This window comes from Nuphar pumila, chromosome 13 (genome assembly GCF_984573655.1).
Source record: "Nuphar pumila chromosome 13, dmNupPumi1.hap1.1, whole genome shotgun sequence".
NCBI classification, from domain to species: domain Eukaryota; kingdom Viridiplantae; phylum Streptophyta; class Magnoliopsida; order Nymphaeales; family Nymphaeaceae; genus Nuphar; species Nuphar pumila.
In genome coordinates, this window is record NC_143261.1 from 101,935,478 (window position 1) to 101,955,801 (window position 20,324).

Below are 20,324 nucleotides of genomic sequence, written 5' to 3' on the forward strand. Positions count from 1 at the left end.
TGAGTACGGCCCAAACAAACATTGGACTTGGAACAATTGTTACGGAATGAACAGAACCAATATTCTGTTCCTTCTTTTTTGTTCATTTCGTCCAACCCTGAACAAACCATCAAACATACCCTAAGGATATGTTAGATGGCACATCCCGCGAGATGAGACGAAAAACCCAAAAAGCACACATATTTTAATAAAATGGGACATGACAGACATGCAGAACGTCAGCATCTGCTGCGTCCATTATATATTGTTATTTATGTTCCATCCCCGTTACGAAAAGAACAAGGGGAACAATTAAAAAAAAAAGCATCGACGTGCTATGCCCTTCAATGTGTCTCTCTCTGTGCTATGCCCTTCAATGTGTCTCTCTCTGTTTTGTGCAATGACGACTGACAAAGGGGGAGGCAGGCGGGCGGAAGGGAGGAGGCAAGGCCATCGCTGCCACCTTCGTCTTCCTCTTCCTTCTCCTGCATCCAAAGCTCCACCACCATCGTGGCACATCCTTTCCATAATCATTCTGCATCTCTTTGTTGTTGGTCAGGGATAATCGAACTATGTGCTTTTATAGGCTGAATTGAAGACAACGGTGAAAATGGGGTCGGATTGTTGCCTCCAAGAATGGGGTTTTCTGAAAGGAAAGGTTGGTTTTCCTCCATGTATTGATCCATTTTTCAGTCTTGAATTGCTTTCTTTTTCTATGTCTTGATTAATGCACAAATCTTGATATTTGTTCTTAATTTTTTTTGTGATAAGTTGGTGTGCAAAGATATTCAGTTTTCCTTCTTTTTCCTTTTTAGTTGCTTGAGCTTTCATTTGGTCGGTTTCTTGTTTATTCAAAGCTACAATTTCAGGCATCAGGTAAAGTTTTTTCCTTTTTAGATTGTTGATTCTTGTTTGCACTATCAGCTTTTATCAGGTTCATATACAAGCCCTCATTTAATCTGTTATTTTGTTTTGTTTATTTAGTTTCTTTTCGATTTTATTTTTGGCCTTATAAAAGATGATTATGCTTCACTTGATCTTTCTGGTGAAATGAAGCCTCCGGCGGTACAGATCTCCCCAGGTGGACACCCCTACAACTCCACCGATTCTCTTTTCGCTGCCTCCTCCACCACCATACGTCCAATCCCATAGGGGCTAACTTCCCCAACCTTTTATAATCCTTTTAATGACTAACGATCCAAAATCAACAACCAGATCTGCAAAACTTCTAATATCCATGCATACAAAACATGGATAAAAATCGTGCACACAGTTATGTTGTTGTATATAAAGTCAGGTTAGACCCAAGGGGGATGGGGCCTAGGTTCAAATCCCATGGGCATTACCCCCTGATTAAGGCGAAGCTTGGCAACTCCCTGGGGTCTAGGGGTAAGCCCTCGGAGTTTTACACTGACAGGATAGCGACCGTAAATATGACAGGCTGAGCCAGCTAGGCCAGGTTTTGCACATGGAGCAGTTAAAAAAATATACATATATAGCATCAGGTTAGTACAACAAGGGCACAGAATATTCCAGCTGTACAGTCTCCTCGGCTCAGACAAAGTTTAGGACCAATTACATTCTGAAACGAAGGACCCACCTCCTTATTTTACAACCTCGAGACCTCAAACTACCTCGTAAATTTAAGTTGAAGTTCTTAAATGTGTCATCCCTAAGATAAAACAAGAGCTCATCTATTTGCACAACCTATAACGCAGCATTTCAATCTTTGTAAAATTGGATGGCCTGAGATTGTGAATGCATGCATGGACCTCGAGTATTTCTTCACAATTATATTATCAACACATTTAAAATAATGTAATTAAGACTGTAATGAAGATAAATGCAAGAAAAATATTAAGCACACTGATACAAATGCCAGCCCAAATCTGTTTTGCAACTTCAGACTAAATGGGTTACTAGAACCCAAAGAAGCTAAAGAAGACGAGAGGTGAATCTCTCTCTCTCTCTCTCTAAGAGAGGTCCTTTCTCAACGCACAGCCTCAAAATTTTCTAGGTACGGATTTATCTATCACGTCAACATCAGCGGATTGATTCCCTGCCATTCATCTCAAAGATGGAGGGATCTCAACTAAAGTGCCCTCACAGAGCAACAGAATTTGGTAACTAGGCGAATCCTTGTCATACCAAACCAAGGGGATCAAAGCAATCTGTGAGTCTGTGACCCGCTCAGTAGTTGGGCCTCAACCAGCTCACGGCGAAACCTGGTTTTGGATATTAGAAACCTTGTGCAGCACAATTTCTAAAGATTGATAATGATAATCATCAATTATCTGAACTAATATGCCATGAAATATGTGAAAAGAACTGTGATCACTACAAAACCAGTTCAATGAACTCATCTATAGTATGAAGCCATGATATAAAGCATGATTGCAGTGGATGAGGTAACCAACAACTCCTGCAAATTCACAAAAGCCTCCGAGTTAGAGTAGACAAAGTAAAAAAAAAAAGTCAAAGACACGTGCTTTCAGGAAGCCTGGAACATGTTACCTGGTTATTGTAGAGGAAAGCTGGTATGAATCGGCCTACAACCTCAATCAGATTCAAGACTCCCGTATATACCTGAAAATTGGAATGGTCAGCATCCAAGATCAGAAGAAAATTTTCAAGATAGTAACAATACAATTTAACTAGGTCGCAAACTTGAAAAGACATTTCAGAAGCCACACTTGAAAAAGAATACGAGCAACAAAATGCAAAAGCACAATGTCTTGGTGTTAGATAAAAAAGAGCAGTTACAAAACAAACTGTTTGAACATGGATGTCATATAACAAGACAGACTTAGTTTACTACTACATGTTTATGGTTGTGATTTTACAATGATGAAACTCATTCTCGTTTGTGGCTCAAGTGTCAGCCAAGCGCCCATCTAAATTGTTGTAATTGGTCAAATAAAGGAGATTATGTTTGCAGGTGGTTGTGACGAAAAAAATCACATACCAATGATGAAATGGCTATGCAACCAAAAACCAAGGCTAGAGAGCGAAGAAGTCGTTTTCCCATACGTAATGTCCTGCCTTCATCTTCACCATCCTCCTGCACCAAATATTACTGATCATATATAAATTCTACCCAATTCCAGTTTTCACTTTGCAAAATATCACAAGAAAACTGCTAAGCAGCTGTGGATGGAGCTTCAATAGCCAAAATATTGTAGCAGTTTCCACAAAGAGAAGATAAATAAGTAAAAAAGAAAAGAAAAAAAAAAAGAGCATAACAGGAAGTGCCGGATCCTCACGGTATATGTTGGAGATACAGGCATCTCAAAGGCTTTCAACTTTTCAAACATACGGTACACAAAAACAAAAGCCAAAAACTGAAGAGGTTTCCATTCAGCATTTCGTTTGATCACCACCCACAAAGTCTGCATAGACAGGTTTCAGTTTAGAGAAGGATGCGCAGCAAAAACTTGCTCAAAAAACTCTGTGGTTCATATAGCACTCTTAGTTTTGTTCTTAATGTAGTTTATCAAGAAATTGTGAGATCTTCCCAACATAACATTTTTATGAACTAAAATCAACTAATTAGTGAATCTGAAAAAATCAGGTTTATATGCTTACTGAAGATATAAGATACAGAACAAGATATCATCTCAGAAATTAACAGTGATTCAAATATTTTCATAAAATAATGCTAAATGCTGTAGCATGCTCTATAATAGAACGTGTCTATGTAAGATAATAAGTAAAGTTGATCATGAAGAGCAAGATCATGAATAGCACGTAACAAGAAATCAAGATGAAATCTGAATAGTTTTACATATCATTTATAATGATAAACTGGGGATTCAAATGGGTGGCCTTATGAAATGTTTCTCACTTGTCACTTCAGTTTCATTATGTCATACAAAAAGGAGTTTATATGAAAATGAATCATGTGAAAACAGAATATTATGTTTGTTTGTTTCACGAGAAAATGGGTAAGAAAACCAAGATTTCATCCTTCTTAATATATGTTGGTGTTTGAATGCAATCATCTCACTGACCAAGAAACATTTTCCCTGGGTTCTACCTGTAAGAAAGTGGCCAGATTTCTCACAAACAAAATCTATGCTATATCCTGATGATAACCAATTACAAACCCCATCTACGGATAATATGCTGTGTTTTATGACATTTGCATATGCACGCTGTGGACCCATGAGTATGTGAATGTGCATGTGCACATGTATGTGTATTTGTGTCAAAATGTTAGCATGGATGATGAAGAGAAGTCATTCTCACCTTTTCATATGATACTCCATTTTAAGATATCTGCAGGATCACTTGTAGCAATCCTCAACAGATATATAAAAGTTTCCAAGAAGCAGTCGGTTTCCATGCCCTTGGATGCTTATATTGGTGTAGGAACTTTTACACTTAGTGAACAGTAAATTTTCTTATTTATGTAGCATTAATATAAAAATGCCATACAAACATTTTGGCAGGCAAAAATGAGGATCATTTCGAGTTAGACATCATTACAGCAGCTGAGTAAAACAACTTTACTGCCAATAATGAAGCCACCATGTCCACATCATCCTTAGCTTAGAGATTCTATGACTCTTATCTTTCTCTTTGACAAGGCACTGTTTGTGCAAATAGTGTTACTTGACTAAATAAGTTGATCATGTAATAAAAAACTTTGTTTCATTAATTAAAAATTACTAACAGAAATCTCAACTTTCCACAAGGAACACATCACATCGTTCTCATTTTGGCAAGTTATGTCTACACTTTCAAATTTTGTAATAATGATCAGAAATTAACAAACTCAAAAAGTTCATATAGACATGCTTACATTTCAAGATTTACTAAAATAACTTACAAATACAGCAGAGATAGCCATATTGATGCGCATATCCTTTATGCTGGACTTTGTGAACCTGAAGCACATGTAACAAGACAAGTATGACATGGAAGGACATCCAGATGAATGATAACTATGGGAAAAAAAGAGCATAACACTTGCATAAAATAAAATTAAACTAGGATTTTACTTGTAAAAGGCGATTCCTGGTGACTGGCAATACTACAAAAGTATTGGATTAACAGTTCAACATCGATACCTTCAAATATCAAAATGCATCCCAAGAGTAAATGGCACAATGAACATGTCCACAACTCTCTCTCTCTCTCTCTCTCTCTCACACACACACACACACACCTATTTAAGATATTGCACAATCATACCACATGCCCATACCTCTCTACATGTGTTATTATAACCCTACAGTACTTTCTCTTTTTTATGAAGCTTTTAATATGTTTTAGTCGCTAATGCCAACTTGGTAGCATAGTGTTGTCAAATGGAAAAAAAAAACATGCCCTGTTCAATCAATCATTCACATGAACACTTTCCCACACACCAGTAAAAAATTAACCTTTACTTGCCCTTGATTTCACTGGATTTTTTCCAAGGCATATGCATAAGTATTACATTGGCTTTTATATTTTTTTTAACAATATACTAACTAAAAGAACATCTTATTCCAGCTCCCAAACAAACATCCATATTTGTAAGGTCTGATAGATCCAACTAACCTAATTAGAGCCAATGAAGATCCAAACCAGAAGTAAACCCATGAAAGAGAGAGAGAAAGATGATGAAGCCTGTATTACACACATGCCCAACCCGAGGTAATCAAGTCGAGGCCAGCTCTTACTTATACATAAGGTTGAGACAGGTATTTTAAGACATGGATGTAAGGCGAGGATTTGAATTTGCATCTGGATCAGATCCAGCTTTATGCAGTGGGATAAATGAAACAAACTGAGTCAGAGCTGGCTTGGATTTCATTTTGCATGTGCATGAATTCAAGGAACCCAAAATGGATCTAGCTCATGCAAATAACAGCTCCTATTATGAAAGCATGTTAAAAAATGAAAGCTGATGGGTCAAATTAGGTAGGATTTATCCATTTTCATCGTCCTTGTTGATGTAAGGAAATAAAAATGATTTCACCCAAATTGAAAAAATATTTCATGATGATATCATGATATACTGAAAGTCATTCATATTTTTTAACACCTTTAATATCGTCTTACAAAAAACTTACAGTAAGAATATGATTCTGTGCTTTCATCCTAATCATTTGCAAAACCTTTTTATGATTTTACTGCTTTGTTTATTCTCATTTCCCTTTTTTTTTATTTCTTAATATTTTTCCTAGTAAAAACCCAAAACTGAGAAAACTATTATCACAAGAACCTCAGCATGCTGATGGCATCTAAGTACACATGCTTAGTCAAGGAAAAATATTCATACCTAATCCAATCACAAAATTTGATCCAACAAGTCATTAGGAACTACAATGAATTGAGAAAATGTTGCACAGATGCATCATAGAATGTGCACCAAAATATGATTTTTTAATTGTATCAAGGAATCAAAACTTAAAACAACCAAATTGATTTCTCGTACAAGGTTTAGGCCATACTAAAAGGGAGGTAAAAAAGTACCTTGGGAACCATGGAACAATTGGCTGCTTATCTGCATATTTGATATCCTTTGAAACCTGCATGGCAAAAGAAATTTAAGCTGTCCCATCCAAGCACAGGCAAAAGCACTTTAAGATATCACTCTTTCAAAGAAATCAACCAAAGACACGCCACCAAAAAGGTCAGCAATTTAGCATACAAGAACATCCCTAAATACTTCACAAGCAGCAGAGAGATGATGCACATCACCATCAAGATACAGCATCAGGTCAACAAAACACTACAGATAGAGATGTGGTGTGATATACAAGAGGGAATATTCAAGTATATGTCAAATCTAGGACAATACCCTGGAATTGGTGGACATCATAATCTCAAGAGATGACACAAATGGGCATGGACAAAACTCATGGAGTAATCCTTGTGCACACATCTACCAATAACATTTAAAAGGCCAAAAAATAATCCTACTCTTGAGTCTTGACAAAGTATGCACTGTTGATAGTATAAATGGTCTTAGCTCTACCAAGCCTGGATATTACCTTGAAGCCAACTCAGAAGCCATTGCAACAAACGGAGCCAATAATAAAATGCAGATCACAGAGGCAGAAAAACAGCCTTTCTTACAGACAAAAGAAACAGAAGTCCCAGCCATAGACATTGATGATGCCAAGTCCATGGTTGCACTTGCGAGCAAGTGATCATTTTCCTGACTAAGCCATGTAAGCAACTGCGCAAACGGACTACAATTCTGGTGGCTGCAGTAATGAACTTAGAAGATGACAGCAACTCAAGTTAGCTGGCATTAATCACCCAGAGTGCATCTTAATCCAACTCAAGAGTCCACATCAAGAACAGGTAGATTGAAACAAAAATTTTCAATTTTCATCATTTTATGACCATGGATGAAACCAACCTATAGAAATGATAATCACACATCTAGCAAAAACTTAATAGCCATCCATGTATAAAGCATTCAGATTTGGTAGGATCTCATAACCTGAATAATCAAACATGTGCGAAAAGCTGAAATAATAGTTGATGTTTCTCTCAACTAGCCCAATGGCCTCATAACAATGGAAAATAATGAACTTAGATCTCATTTATGAGAGTAGGTTTAATATTCCAGAAAAACAAAAGAAAAGAAATTTCCAATTATATTGCAGCAAACAAGAGACTCCAGTCAACTATGCATAAATCTACCATCGAGAGGAAGAGGATTCAAGTAGAACAAAACCATGCCAACCTGAAATGAACCAAAAGTAAGGCCCTTTTTACGGTTTGTTAGCTGAGCCATCATGATTTTGTCATATGCTCTCTCCAGCTAAAACAAAACAAACATCAAAAGCAGTAAGATCCAAAAGGAATGACGAAACAACAAAATTACCGCTTCAAAATAAAATAAAGATTCCAACAATGAAGTAATTGAACTTTATGTATAAAATCCATCATCCTCTGTGTAAGATATCTTAGTAGAGGCTGCTCATGTTGAGTTAGTATTCTTTTATGCAACACAATATGTGCCACCTTTTCTTTTCTCCTATAAAAATTTTAATTTTTGTCTCACACGTGACAAATAAGAGCCACTGAAATTTCAAAAGACATATGGCTACAAAGACATCCTTTCAGCACAACAGCTGTATTTGGTAACTTCAGCAAAAAGTATGTGCCAGATTGATTAGTAAAGAATTATATAAAAGAACAGAAAGAACCAAAGGCCCCTAAGTTTAATGCAGAATCCATGGAGATAAATATGGGATCTATGATGCTTAAATTATTTAGATCCACCCCATACATAGTTTGTCATGGAAAATTAGTCACTGTCACCTACTTGAGTTGATAGTGCTTCATCGCCTCTTCTCTGTGCATCCTTGAGCTTTCGTGTGTAAGCTGCCTTAATCATGTCGAAACCTTCAATAGGACTTACCCCAAGAATCTAAAGCCAAAACATGAAGAGGAAATCATTTCTTTATAAGCAATAACAAATGTGTGTCATTCAGAGTCCAAAGCAGAGGTGCATCAAACTAACCTGATAGGGGTTTTCATCACTATTTGCACGTGAGCTTCCGGCAGCAGATGAAGCATTACATACAAGCCCAAATCGCACTGGTTGCAATTTAAAACACCTTAATAAAAAGAAAAAGAAAATACATTTAGTCATTACCAGAAATTCCCTAATCCAAAAAAGAAAAAAATTTGAAAGAACACAAGACTACAAAAGTACATTTGAAAGGATACAAGACCATAATTTTACAGGAGAATTACTTAACAACATGAAAACATATCTCAAGTACCTTAAGCTCATATAAAAGTATAAATACGATGCAGAGTGACCTACCATCATCAATCTTATTGATGATCAGCTCTCGGTGTAAATACCATTAGCTTCAGCTCACACACCTTGTGAGCAGCCCTTTTAATGGTAGCAACACTAAAGTATAGAGGGTTCATTGTTCACTTGTACAGAGCCTATATATAATTCTTTATAATAAAATTGCATAGCAATTTAAAAAAGTTATAACAAGAGGTGCACTTCAAACAAAGAAAATGAAAGTGATTGTAACCAGATAGACAAACAAAGAAAATGAAAGTGATTGTAACCAGATAGACAACTGATGAAGATGGGTTAAGATTAAATGTATCATTTTGTATATATACGTATATACGTATATTGATTATTTGTATATACATACTTATGTATATAGTATAGCATATACGTATACGTTCACATGTATGTGTATATATATATACATATATTTACAATATATATATATATATATATATATTGGGGACTAAGTCAAACAAGTTGACTTAGTCCCAACGGCTAGAAATTCTAGCGGTTGGGACCTAATCAAACTTGTTTGACTAGCTCTCAACGGCTAGAATTTTAGCCGTTGGGAGGCTTCTCCTTGTTGGCTATTGAGAGGACTTCCTCTCTTCCTTTCCTTTACTTTTTTTTCTCTTTCTCCTCTATAAATAAAGGGTGTGTGTGAATGTGTAAGGTTGAGAGAGTGATGGGTAGTATTAGGGTTGTGCATTATTTTTCTTTTAGTGCATTGTAATGAGGCTTGAATGTAATTTTATTTTGTATTTCTTTTAATGTCCATTATGAATAAAAATATTTATTTACATTTTGATATGTGTCTTTTAATTCTTAAGTTTGTTGTTTAAATGTATAATGTTTTGAGTCTTGGAGATCATCATGGAGTGCATTGAAATCCGCACCATTTTGTAACATGATATCAGAGCGAGGCATCGGTCTTGGAAAGGATTCATATTAATAAATGAAATGGATTCAAAGTTTTTGCATTTCGGTATGTATCTTTGGATTTTTGTTCTTTATATGTATGGTAAGTTTTAAAAAAGAGTTATGTTAAAAATAAATATTTTTGTGAAGTATGTGAAAATTGTGGTGTTTTGATATGTCTTAGATTATGGATGTGTAGTGAAAAACTATATTTTGCATATGTTTTTACACACTCGGTTCATTTGATAAAAAATATTTATTTTTGTATTGTGCCTTATTGTGTATCCTCTTGTGGAGTTTGTGATTGTGTTCTTTTAGAACACCTCTTTTTTGTTCCTTTTGTGGGTATTGTGAGTGTGTTCCTTAGAGAACACCTTTGTAGTTATCCATTCAAGTTAAATATGTAGCTTCTTATAATATTATGTGTTTTGTAAAATACTAAAATTTATATTACTTGACATATGTACGGACTATCTTTGAAATTTTTTAATATATTATGATGTGATCAAGCATAATCTTCTATCATGATCTATTTTTAATGAGGCATTTTTTAATATGTTATTTCATATATATTTGAGCAATATTGCTCTATTAAGCAAATGGCACGTTGGATTAAGATTTTCTTTTTTTATATGCCTTAATTATTGCAAGACATAAACATGACTTGTTATCGTATAAAAAATGTGTTTATCTTTTGTGATTTCTCTCTTGCGTATTGATATTCTATATCATGCTTATTAAAAAATGTTATATTATGAGAAAAAACTCTTGTTTAGTGTGATCATATATATGTGGATCTATATAACGCTTTGGGAATTTCCATTTGATTGTCTTTAATTGCTTCATAATAGACTTATGATTTAGCTTTAACTTGTTACTCATACGTGTTCTTGTCTCTTTAATGAGATTTATTGATCTTTTGTATAAGATGTGCTTAGTGCACTTGGTTCTCATTGGTGGATTTATGATCTTTTGGGGGATTCTCAAACTTCATAATTTCACCGCCTCTATTAAGAGTGCTTATATTGGGCATGACTCATTATTTGCTTATTCAAGATTATGAAAATTGTCATGAGACATCTTGTATTGCATATAATTGCATTCATTGATATATTGTTGTGCATATGATTGCACTAATTTTTATACTAAATGTTTTTACCTAACTTTTTTGGATTTGATTTGAAACTTGTCTTTTTAAATCGAATATTTGATATGAACTCACCTATTTGGAAATTGAATTATGTGGGTATCTATTGCCTTTTTTGGCATTTTGATTTGCCTATCACAAAATTTTATATGATGCATCATTTCTCTTGGCCTTGTTGTTGGGTTAGGGTTAGCCGTTGAGGTGAATTGTGTGTGCACCTCATGTCATCTTATCAATCTGCAATTATCAAAGTTTATGTATGTCGTGTTGACACCAATCTTGGATCTGATTGATAGTTGATTAGCCTCTGAATCCATATATGCTTTTGTTGATTAAGAGATGTTTGTTGGGGTGAGTTGTGTGCACCTCGTTTTATGTCAGTTTAGATTGTTAACTTATGGTTTGGCTATAATTGACAATTGTTTGATCTCTGGATCTGAGTGTGGTATTTTACTCATTTGTTATATGACCATTATTATTCTAGATGCCTATAATTTGTTTAGCTGTGATGGTTATCTATTTTTGAAACCATGTTGTTTCGAAAGATTGTTAAAAATGATATTTTTATTGATGACATTAGTATTTCCATTACAAAGCTTCTTAGCTCGGGTGTCTTCTCCTTTTTATGCCGCTTATCTAAGTGTCATTATACGTAGATAAGAGATGTTTGTTCACACCTTCTTGTGTGTTTTTAGCCCTTTGTTGGCATTGAGATTATACTCTTGATCTAGTCGTTGATATACTTGATTTTTTAATGTTATTATATGTAGACAAGAGATGTTTGTTCACACTTTCGTGTGTGTTTTTAGCCCTTTGTTGGCATTGAGATTATACTCTTGATCTAGTCACTGATACACCTGTTTTTTTAGTGCCATTATATTATAGATAAAAGATGTTTATTCAACCTTCGTGTGTAATTTTAACCCATTATTAACATTATACTCTTGATTTGGTCGCTGATACACTTGTTTTTTTAGTGTCATTATATGTAGACAAGATATGTTTATTCACACATTCGTGTGTGATTTTAGCTCTTCCTTGACATTATGCTCTTGTTCTAGTCGTTGATACACTTGTTTTTAAGTGTCATTATATGTAGACAAGAGATGTTTATACACACCTTCGTGTGTGTTTTTTGCCCTTTAGTGGCATGATGATTATGCTCTTATTCTAGTCGCTAATACACTTGACATTTGAGGTTTGAAGGCCTAGGAGGTGATTGCTTATGGTGGTTAAACCAGTGTTTTAATTTGCAAAATTCATTCATTATGATGTATGAGATTTTTTAAAATCTATTTGAAATTTGTCTAAACTCATTTTCTATTTTATAAGAAATGGTTGTTGAAATATTCTCAAGCATTTTGCATTATGCTTTAGTTGCATGAGTTATTCCATGATTAATTGTCTTGCATAATTTGTATAAGTATATGCATTTTCAAGCATATATTCATTAAAGAATATATTTTTTACTTGTTTATGTTGCCCTTCGTTGGCTCTTTGTGTTGTCCTATAGTAGACTTGAACTTTTGTTCTTATATTACGCCTTCGTGCATTATCCAATCTTGGACTTTTATGTGCTTTTGCACTTTGTTTTTGTAATTTTGCATATTTCATTACATGCTTTTCTAAGCATTTCATTAGTAAAATCTCTTATGTGTATGCCCATAGTGGCTATTGTGTGTATTTGACACTTGTATTATCTTTTGAAAAATCAATGTTTCTTTAACATTCTTTTCTTTTATGTCTTCAACTGTGTAAAATGGTCTTATGATTTTAACTCTCTTGTGAGTTCTTTCTTTAATGATCATGTCTTTTATGTGTGTATTCTCTTTAAATAATGCATGTTTTCATGTAATGATTAAAATGCTAAAAGTTTATCTTATTTGAAATTAATGTTTTATTTTCTTTAAATGATGTTAAATTAAATAGTTTTATATTGTGTGCTTGGCCATCCTCTCTCCATAAATATATAGCTAATATAATTATCATTTGAAATCTTCTTAAGATATGTTTTGTATTGTTGGATGTTTTGTTAGTTTTATTTACAGGTTTTCAAGGAGTGATGACAATTAAAGATCCCTGTGTAATAGAGCATATGATAGAGCTATGAAAAACCTCACAAATAATCAAGTTTACAAAGAACTTGACAAGAACATACATTCATCAAATGCGCTAAGGCAAATAATAACACAAAGTGCTCTAAGGCACAAATATCAAAAAGTGGACTAAGGCACAAGAATATCAAATGTTATTAGAGAGAAACCTCACTACAAAAGTTAAAATATAATGGGGGAATAGCCCCTTATTTATAGATTACATGAGAGGGCAATAGCAGTTGGGCTACTTCCCAACGGCTGGTCAATTAGTCAAAGCTTGACTATTGACCCTATGTCACTAAAGAAAAAAGACAAAAAGAAACAGTAAAAAGTAAAACTACATATTACAAAAATACATCTCATAAATATATATTTATATTATATATATATTCAAGCATATACATATATATGTGATTTTCTAACAGTCTCCCTCGAACTTATGGTGTAATCACCGAAAGATTGTCAAGTAAAAAGTTGAATCTTGGTGAGCACAGTGCCTTGGTGAAGAAATCATTAAGTTGGTATTTTGATGTCACATAGGGAAGGTCAATGTTCTTCTTTAAGTATTCTTCACGAATGAAGTGGTAGTTCATCTCTATGTGCTTAGTACTTTCATGAAACGTATGATTTCGAGCAATGCATATAGAGCTCTTGTTGTCACAACATAATCTTGTAGGATTTTGAAGATGAATTCCCATGTCTGGAATTAGTTGTTTGAGCCACACAATTTTCATAGTAGTAGTCGCCATTGCTCTATATTCAGCTTTCGTAGATGATAGTAACACCTTTTGTTGTTTCTTGCACTTTCATGAAATCAAGGATTTACCTAAAAACACACAAAAAACAGTTGTTGAGCCCCTATTATTTGGATCCCATCCCCAATCAGCATCTGAATATGCAATAAGATCTAATAAGAAAAAAGATGATAGAAAATTCTCTTATTTATTGTGCCTCTGATGTATTTGATAATTCTCATGACTGCACCCATATAAGTTGATGTTGGAGCATGTTGAAATTGACTGACTGCATGTACAACATGAGCTATGCCTGGTCTTGTAATACTTAAATACATGAGAGATCCCACGAGCTGTCTGAAGGGAGTTGGATTGTCCAACGGGACTCCATTATCAGCTCGCATCTTCATTTCGACAATCTCTAAAGTGTCAACAACTTTGTCATCTGATAATCCTAACTTGTCAATGATATGTAAATCAAATTTTGTTTGTGACAATATATACTGTTAGAATATAATACTTCTATAATAAGAAGGTATGTTAAAAACCCAAGATCAGTCATTTCAAAATAACTTTTTAAAAATTATTTTACTTTCTTGATTCCTTCTTTGTCACTTCCTGTAATCAACATATAAAAGTAAAATTATAATGCCTGTAGAATAATTCTTAATAAATAAAGTTGTGTCAGTATAACATGTTTTAAAACCATATCTTGTAATAACATTGTTGAATGTGTCAAACCAGTCTTTAGGTGCTTGTTTGAGACCATACAGTTGGATTGTCCAACGGGACTCCATTATCAGCTCGCATCTTCATTTCGACAATCTTTAAAGTGTTAACAACTTTGTCATCTGATAATCCTAACTTGTCAATGATATGTAAAGCAAATTTTGTTTGTGACAATATATACCCTCTATTAGAATATAATACTTCTATAATAAGAAGGTATGTTAGAAACCCAAGATCAGTCATTTCAAAATAATTTTTTAAAAATTATTTTACTTTCTTGATTCCTTCTTTGTCACTTCCTGTAATCAACATATAAAAGTAAAATTATAATGCCTGTAGAATAATTCTTAATAAATAAAGTTGTGCCAGTATAACATGTTTTAAAACCATATCTTGTAATAACATTGTTGAATGTGTCAAATCAGTCTTTAGGTGCTTGTTTGAGACCATACAGTGCCTTTTTAATTTAAGCATTTTTCTTGAAGGATCTATTAATCCAGATGAAACATCCATGTATACTTCTTCATTAGGATTCTCATTCAAAAAAGCATTTTTAACATCCATTTGAAATATATTCTAATTTTTAATAGCAGCAATAGCTACAAGAATTGAAACAGTGGTCATCTTGGCAACAAGGGCAAAGGTTTTTTCAAAATCTACTCCGTATTTTTGAGAATAACCTTTGGCAACTAACCTGACTTTATGTCTTTTCAAAGATCCATCACTTTTGTCTTGACTTTGAAAACTCATCTACAGCCTATAGTTTTCTTTCCGATAGGTAAATTTAGAATTTCCCAAGTGTCGGCTCCTTTAAGAGCGTCTAATTCTATATGCATGACGTTTACCAATTCGAGTAAATTTTTTGCTTTATTATAACAGGATGGTTCAAAATATGAATGAATAGCTATAAGACATGTTCTATGTTTAAGAGAAAATGAGTCATAAGAAACAAATCTATTTGGAATCCTTGAGGTTCTTTCAGATCTACGAATAGTGATTTGTTCAGAGGGAAAGAGTCATGGTTACCTTGATTTACACTTTCACTGGATATGTTTCTATTTCTTCTAGTGTATACTATTGGTTCAACTATTGTTTTATTCTCAATAGAGGGTTCTACATAAGTATCGTCATCATTAGACAATAGTTTAAATAAGGAGTAGTCAAAATTTATGTCACACGTGAAGAGAAATAATGTCTTAAGGAGACAAACAAATGCACACACAAACAAATAGCCACTAATGGGCAAGATTACAACAAACCAAAGTGGTAAATAAGCAAAGAGAGAGAGGAGCTAAAAAATATAGCATTCACTTAAGAAGAGCTTCAAAGAAGCTTAACAAATACATGGGGCTTTGCCCCTTATTTATACACATAATGGGACCCCCTTGGAGGGGTTCCCATAGAGTCGTTGGAGCCCCTCCAATGGTCATAAATATGACCGTTGGAGGGGTCCAACGACTCTATGTGGACCCCTCTCATTTGAATAAAAAAAAGAAAAGAATAAAAAGAAAATACAAAAGAAATGGAAGAAAAAGAAAAGCATATTCCTTTTGGAATATGCGAGTTTACAAGAAAAAGACTATTTTACCCCTAGTGGGAGTATGATAGATTTAACTCCAAAAAGAAGTATGATAGATTTAACTCTATAATATTAGAAAATGGTTTTTCTTCCTGTTTCACTGACACTGTCATATTTGTTAGAAAAAACAATGCAGAGATTGTCATCTGCTCTTATATGTGGATGATATGCTTATAACCGGAAGTGATTCTAAAGGGGTTAAAAGCATAAAATCAATTTTGAAGGATAGGTTTGAAATGTCTGATTTGAGATTTCTAACTAATTTTTTGGGTATTGAAGTAGCATACTCTCATAGAGGGTATTTTTTATCTTAAATTAAGCTTGCCTCTGAGATTATTGACAGATCAGGTATTACGGATGATAAGGTTTGTGAAACTCCTGCTATAGTAGGAGCCAAAATGAAGATTGATGATGGTATTCCTCTCTCCAATCTCATCCCCTACAGACAGCTTGTGGGATCTTTGATGTATCTGAGTATTACTAGACCAGATATCTCTCATGCAGTTCATACTGCAAGTCAGTTCCAACATGCACCAACATCAGTTCACATGAGTCATCTTGTAGATTGTGAGATACATAAAAGGCACACTAAACAAGGGAGTATTCTTATCATCTTCTTCTGAATTAAAATTAATTGTTTACACTGACTCTGATAGGGGAGGTAACCCAAATAACCGTCACTCCACCACTGGTTTTTGTGTGTTTTTAGGAGACTCGTTGATTTCATAGAGATGTAAGAAGCAGCAAAAAGTATCTTTATCCTCAACAGAAGCTGAATATCGTGTCATGACAACTACTACCATGAAAATTGTCTGAATTCATCAGCTATTAGAAGACATGGGGATCTCAATAGAAGGGTCCACCAAACTATGCTGTGATAACAAGAGCGCAATATACATTGTCAAAAATCATACTTTTCATGAGCGGACTAAACACATTGAAATGGACTGTCACTATGTTCGGAAAGCGTATCTGAAAGGAGTTATAGATCTTCCATATGTAACTTCAGAATATCAGTTGGCAGATTTCTTCACCAAAGTTGTGTGCTCCGCGGTTCAATTTCCTCCTTAGCAAACTTTCGGTCATCTTGCCCTAAGTTTGAGGGGGGTTTTAAATTGTAATTCATAAGACAATGTATTGTTTATATATTATATATATATATAAAGTAGGGGTATTTTAGTCATTTCTACATTTTACGCATATTCATGTTTTTTAATATGATTGTAATTCCTCTTTTTTATTTTTTCTTATTTTTGTATTTTTTCCATTTCTTTTTTTGTTCTTTTTATATAATGTTTATGTACTGACTGTGTACAGTGTACAACAGTCAGCCACTGTTGAGATTTGTGTTTTGTTCAGCCATGGTGATCTTGATCGAGAGAGGAAGCAGCAACCAACGCACAGGAAATGAGGTCAAACCTGATCACTGGTCTGATCAAGAGAAGAAGCAGCAATAGATGCACAGGAATGGAGATTAATTCTGATCGCTGGTCATCAGATCAGCTAGCAGAACAATATATCTCTGGATCTCCGATGTGCAGCAGCACAAAGTCCTCCAGTGATAACATAAATAGTGAAATGAAACAAAAAGAGGCATGACTGCCTTCTCACGTTCAGCAACCTTTAGACAATCATTGAAAGGAGTAGCGTCACAGCAACAGGCTGGTGCTCAGACCAGCAAAACAAAACGTGCAATGCAGTGCATGATGTAGCAGCGGAAGATCAAGATGAACAAAAGGATCGGCAGAAGCTTCTGGTATCTCACTCTGATACCATGTGAAGCGTGAGAGGAAGAGAAAACTTCAATGTGTTCATTGACTTGAGGAAACAATACATGAAAACTGTACAGCTCAATCATCGCCACATTTTGTGGGATGCATATCTCTAAAAAATAGAAACTACAACAAAGAAAAAAAAAAAAAACCAAGGAAACTTTACAACAATCAACACCAATCTCCTCCAGCAGTTACGATAATCTTGGGAGGGATATCGACCTGCCACCTTTAACAAGTTGCATGCCAATGCCGAATATACAGGAAATGGAACATCTGGATGAGACTAATTCGCTAAAGCATTACTACATTGCGAAAACCACATGATTGCAAAACATAACGGATTTCCTGGACCATTCAATTCTTATGTGCTTCTCCTTTATCAAATAACATGCAGTCATCCATTTCACACAAAACTCTAAGAACATCAAAAATGCCTTTTAAAACAGCACCCACAATTTAAATACAAAGCCAAGAGTTTCTCTTTAATAACCCTTCACAAACAAACTTATGTTCCTGACGCAATATGCCAACATGGATAATGTGCTTCTTCACTTCCACAAATTACTAGGCTTTGCTTTCTCAATCTTTTCTCCGTACTCTAAATCCAAACTCCTATGTTTATCATAAGTTTCCTCGATAATACTCTTCCAATGTTCAATATGCAAAACAACCAATACTACATAATTCAATAAAAAAACAAACATAAAAAAAAGAGGAACTGTGTTCAATGTTACAAGCAATTCAAACTAAATTCACAATCATTCCAAGGATAAATAAGACATGGAAATGGAGCTCGAGAGTTCAGGAAACAAGAAATCGCAAACAAACTTATACATTTCACACAAAACTCTAAGAACATAAAAAATGCCTTTTAAAACGGCACCCACAATTTAAATACAAAGCCAAGAGTTTCTCTTTAATAACCCAACATTCGCAAAAAAACTTAAGTTCCTGACGCGATATGCCAACATGGATAATGTGCTTCTTCACTTCCACAAATTACTAAGCTTTGCTTTCTCAATCCGTTCTCCGTACTCTAAATCCAAACTCCTATGTTTCTCATACGTTTCCTCGATAACACTCTTCCAATGTTCAATATGCAAAATAACCAATACGACATAATTCAATCGAAAAAGAAAAGAAAAAGAAAAAGAGGAACTGCGTTCAATGTTACAAGCAATTCAAACTAAATTCGCAATCATTCCAAGGATAAATAAGACATGGAAATGGAGCTCGAGAGTTCAGGAAATAAGAAATCGATACCTATCGAACGAGAAAACCCTAGAATCCGAAATCACGGAGCGGAAGGAGTAATTTCTCTTGGAGAACCGAACGTTAGAGCACGGAGGGATACTCGGAATCACGATCGCCATTGTCGCAAAGGAGATCTCGAGAGAGAAGGCTCACGACATGATGAAAAATGGCCGGTCCAGAATTAGCTAAGGCACGAGTACAGACACACAGAGCACACGCACACTCTCTTAGCACAGTTTCGACCACGACGAAAGCGGCATGGGTTTATATAGGGAGAAGAAAATTTACTAGTAGGCCCTTGTATTTGGAGGCAATTAACGAAACCACCATCCAATAAAGTGGGTCTGTGAACCCTATCCGATTCAACCAATTAGTCCCGACGTAAACCTATTTTTATAGACGCACAATTTGGGATGAGCAGATCCACTAAAAAACGGTTGGCTCTTTTATATGCGATTTTAAGACCCTGATTGGTTTGTTTCTGCACTTGATCCGAGCGATTTGATTGTGATTTGTAACTAATCCAACCCTGATTCGAACTCGGTTGTACCCGAAGGGCCTGTATTTGAAACTGGGGACAAAGGCAGCCCAATGGCTTTTATCTTGGACGAAAGTGTCAACCCTGGAGTGTTCCCACTCATACATCTTAAAGTTTGTGGACAAAATGGCCCAATGGGGACAGTTTCGTCCTCCCCCCCCCCCAAGTGCAACAAACATGGGACAACCTGTTGGACCGCTGTCACTGGGTGGGTTGTATCCTGCGTTTCAAGTGCGCCCTTTTGATTGCGGGAACATGACAAAGTAGAACAAGCCTATCTGGACCCTGCTGGTAGAGCGTGAAGGTGTCCTGATCGAGTTTTTATCCCAGGTTTTTTTTTTGTCTCGGGTGTTCTGGATACCGCTGCTTCAGAGGAAGGGGCGGAACACCATGAGATGCCTAAAATGTGTCCTGATGGACATGCGGGATGTTGTGTTCCACTCATCCGCCGTTTATGTCGAGCACATGCAGCGCAGACAGCCGTTTATGTCCGTGCAATCAAACGCGTTAGCTTGTACTCTAACAATCCAAACTGATAAATTAAAAGCTCGAACCCATAGAATAAATGTACAAATTGTCAGTATCGGTATTGGCCCTGAATGGTTTGGCCACCGATTCAGCTTTATCTGCCGGATACCGATACTCAAGTGAATCGTTTTATATCGGCCCAAAAATAATAAAAATTGTTACGTGTCAATCGTAACGTGACACATGTTAAAACCATTAAAATAATATTAAACCATTATTTTTTTACATTTATTAAAAAACAGCTTATTCAAGCTTACAGCATATTGATTTTCTG

General features: G+C 35.0%; 1 protein-coding gene across 1 annotated transcript; it reads right to left on the reverse strand.

Moving 5' to 3' along the window:
• Window positions 1–2,239: 2,239 nt before the first annotated feature.
• CJD1 (Chloroplast J-like domain 1) lies at window positions 2,240–19,225 on the reverse strand. The gene is made up of 10 exons (XM_089986470.1): window positions 18,994–19,225; window positions 8,453–8,549; window positions 8,255–8,359; window positions 7,670–7,747; window positions 6,445–6,500; window positions 4,811–4,868; window positions 3,243–3,368; window positions 2,945–3,040; window positions 2,494–2,565; window positions 2,240–2,401 (listed from the first exon to the last, which is right to left on the reverse strand). The coding sequence occupies exons 1-10, from the start codon at window positions 19,101–19,103 to the stop codon at window positions 2,339–2,341; spliced, it is 861 nt and encodes a 286-aa protein (XP_089842596.1). The 5' UTR covers window positions 19,104–19,225; the 3' UTR covers window positions 2,240–2,338.
• Between the last annotated feature and the right edge of the window lie 1,099 nt (window positions 19,226–20,324).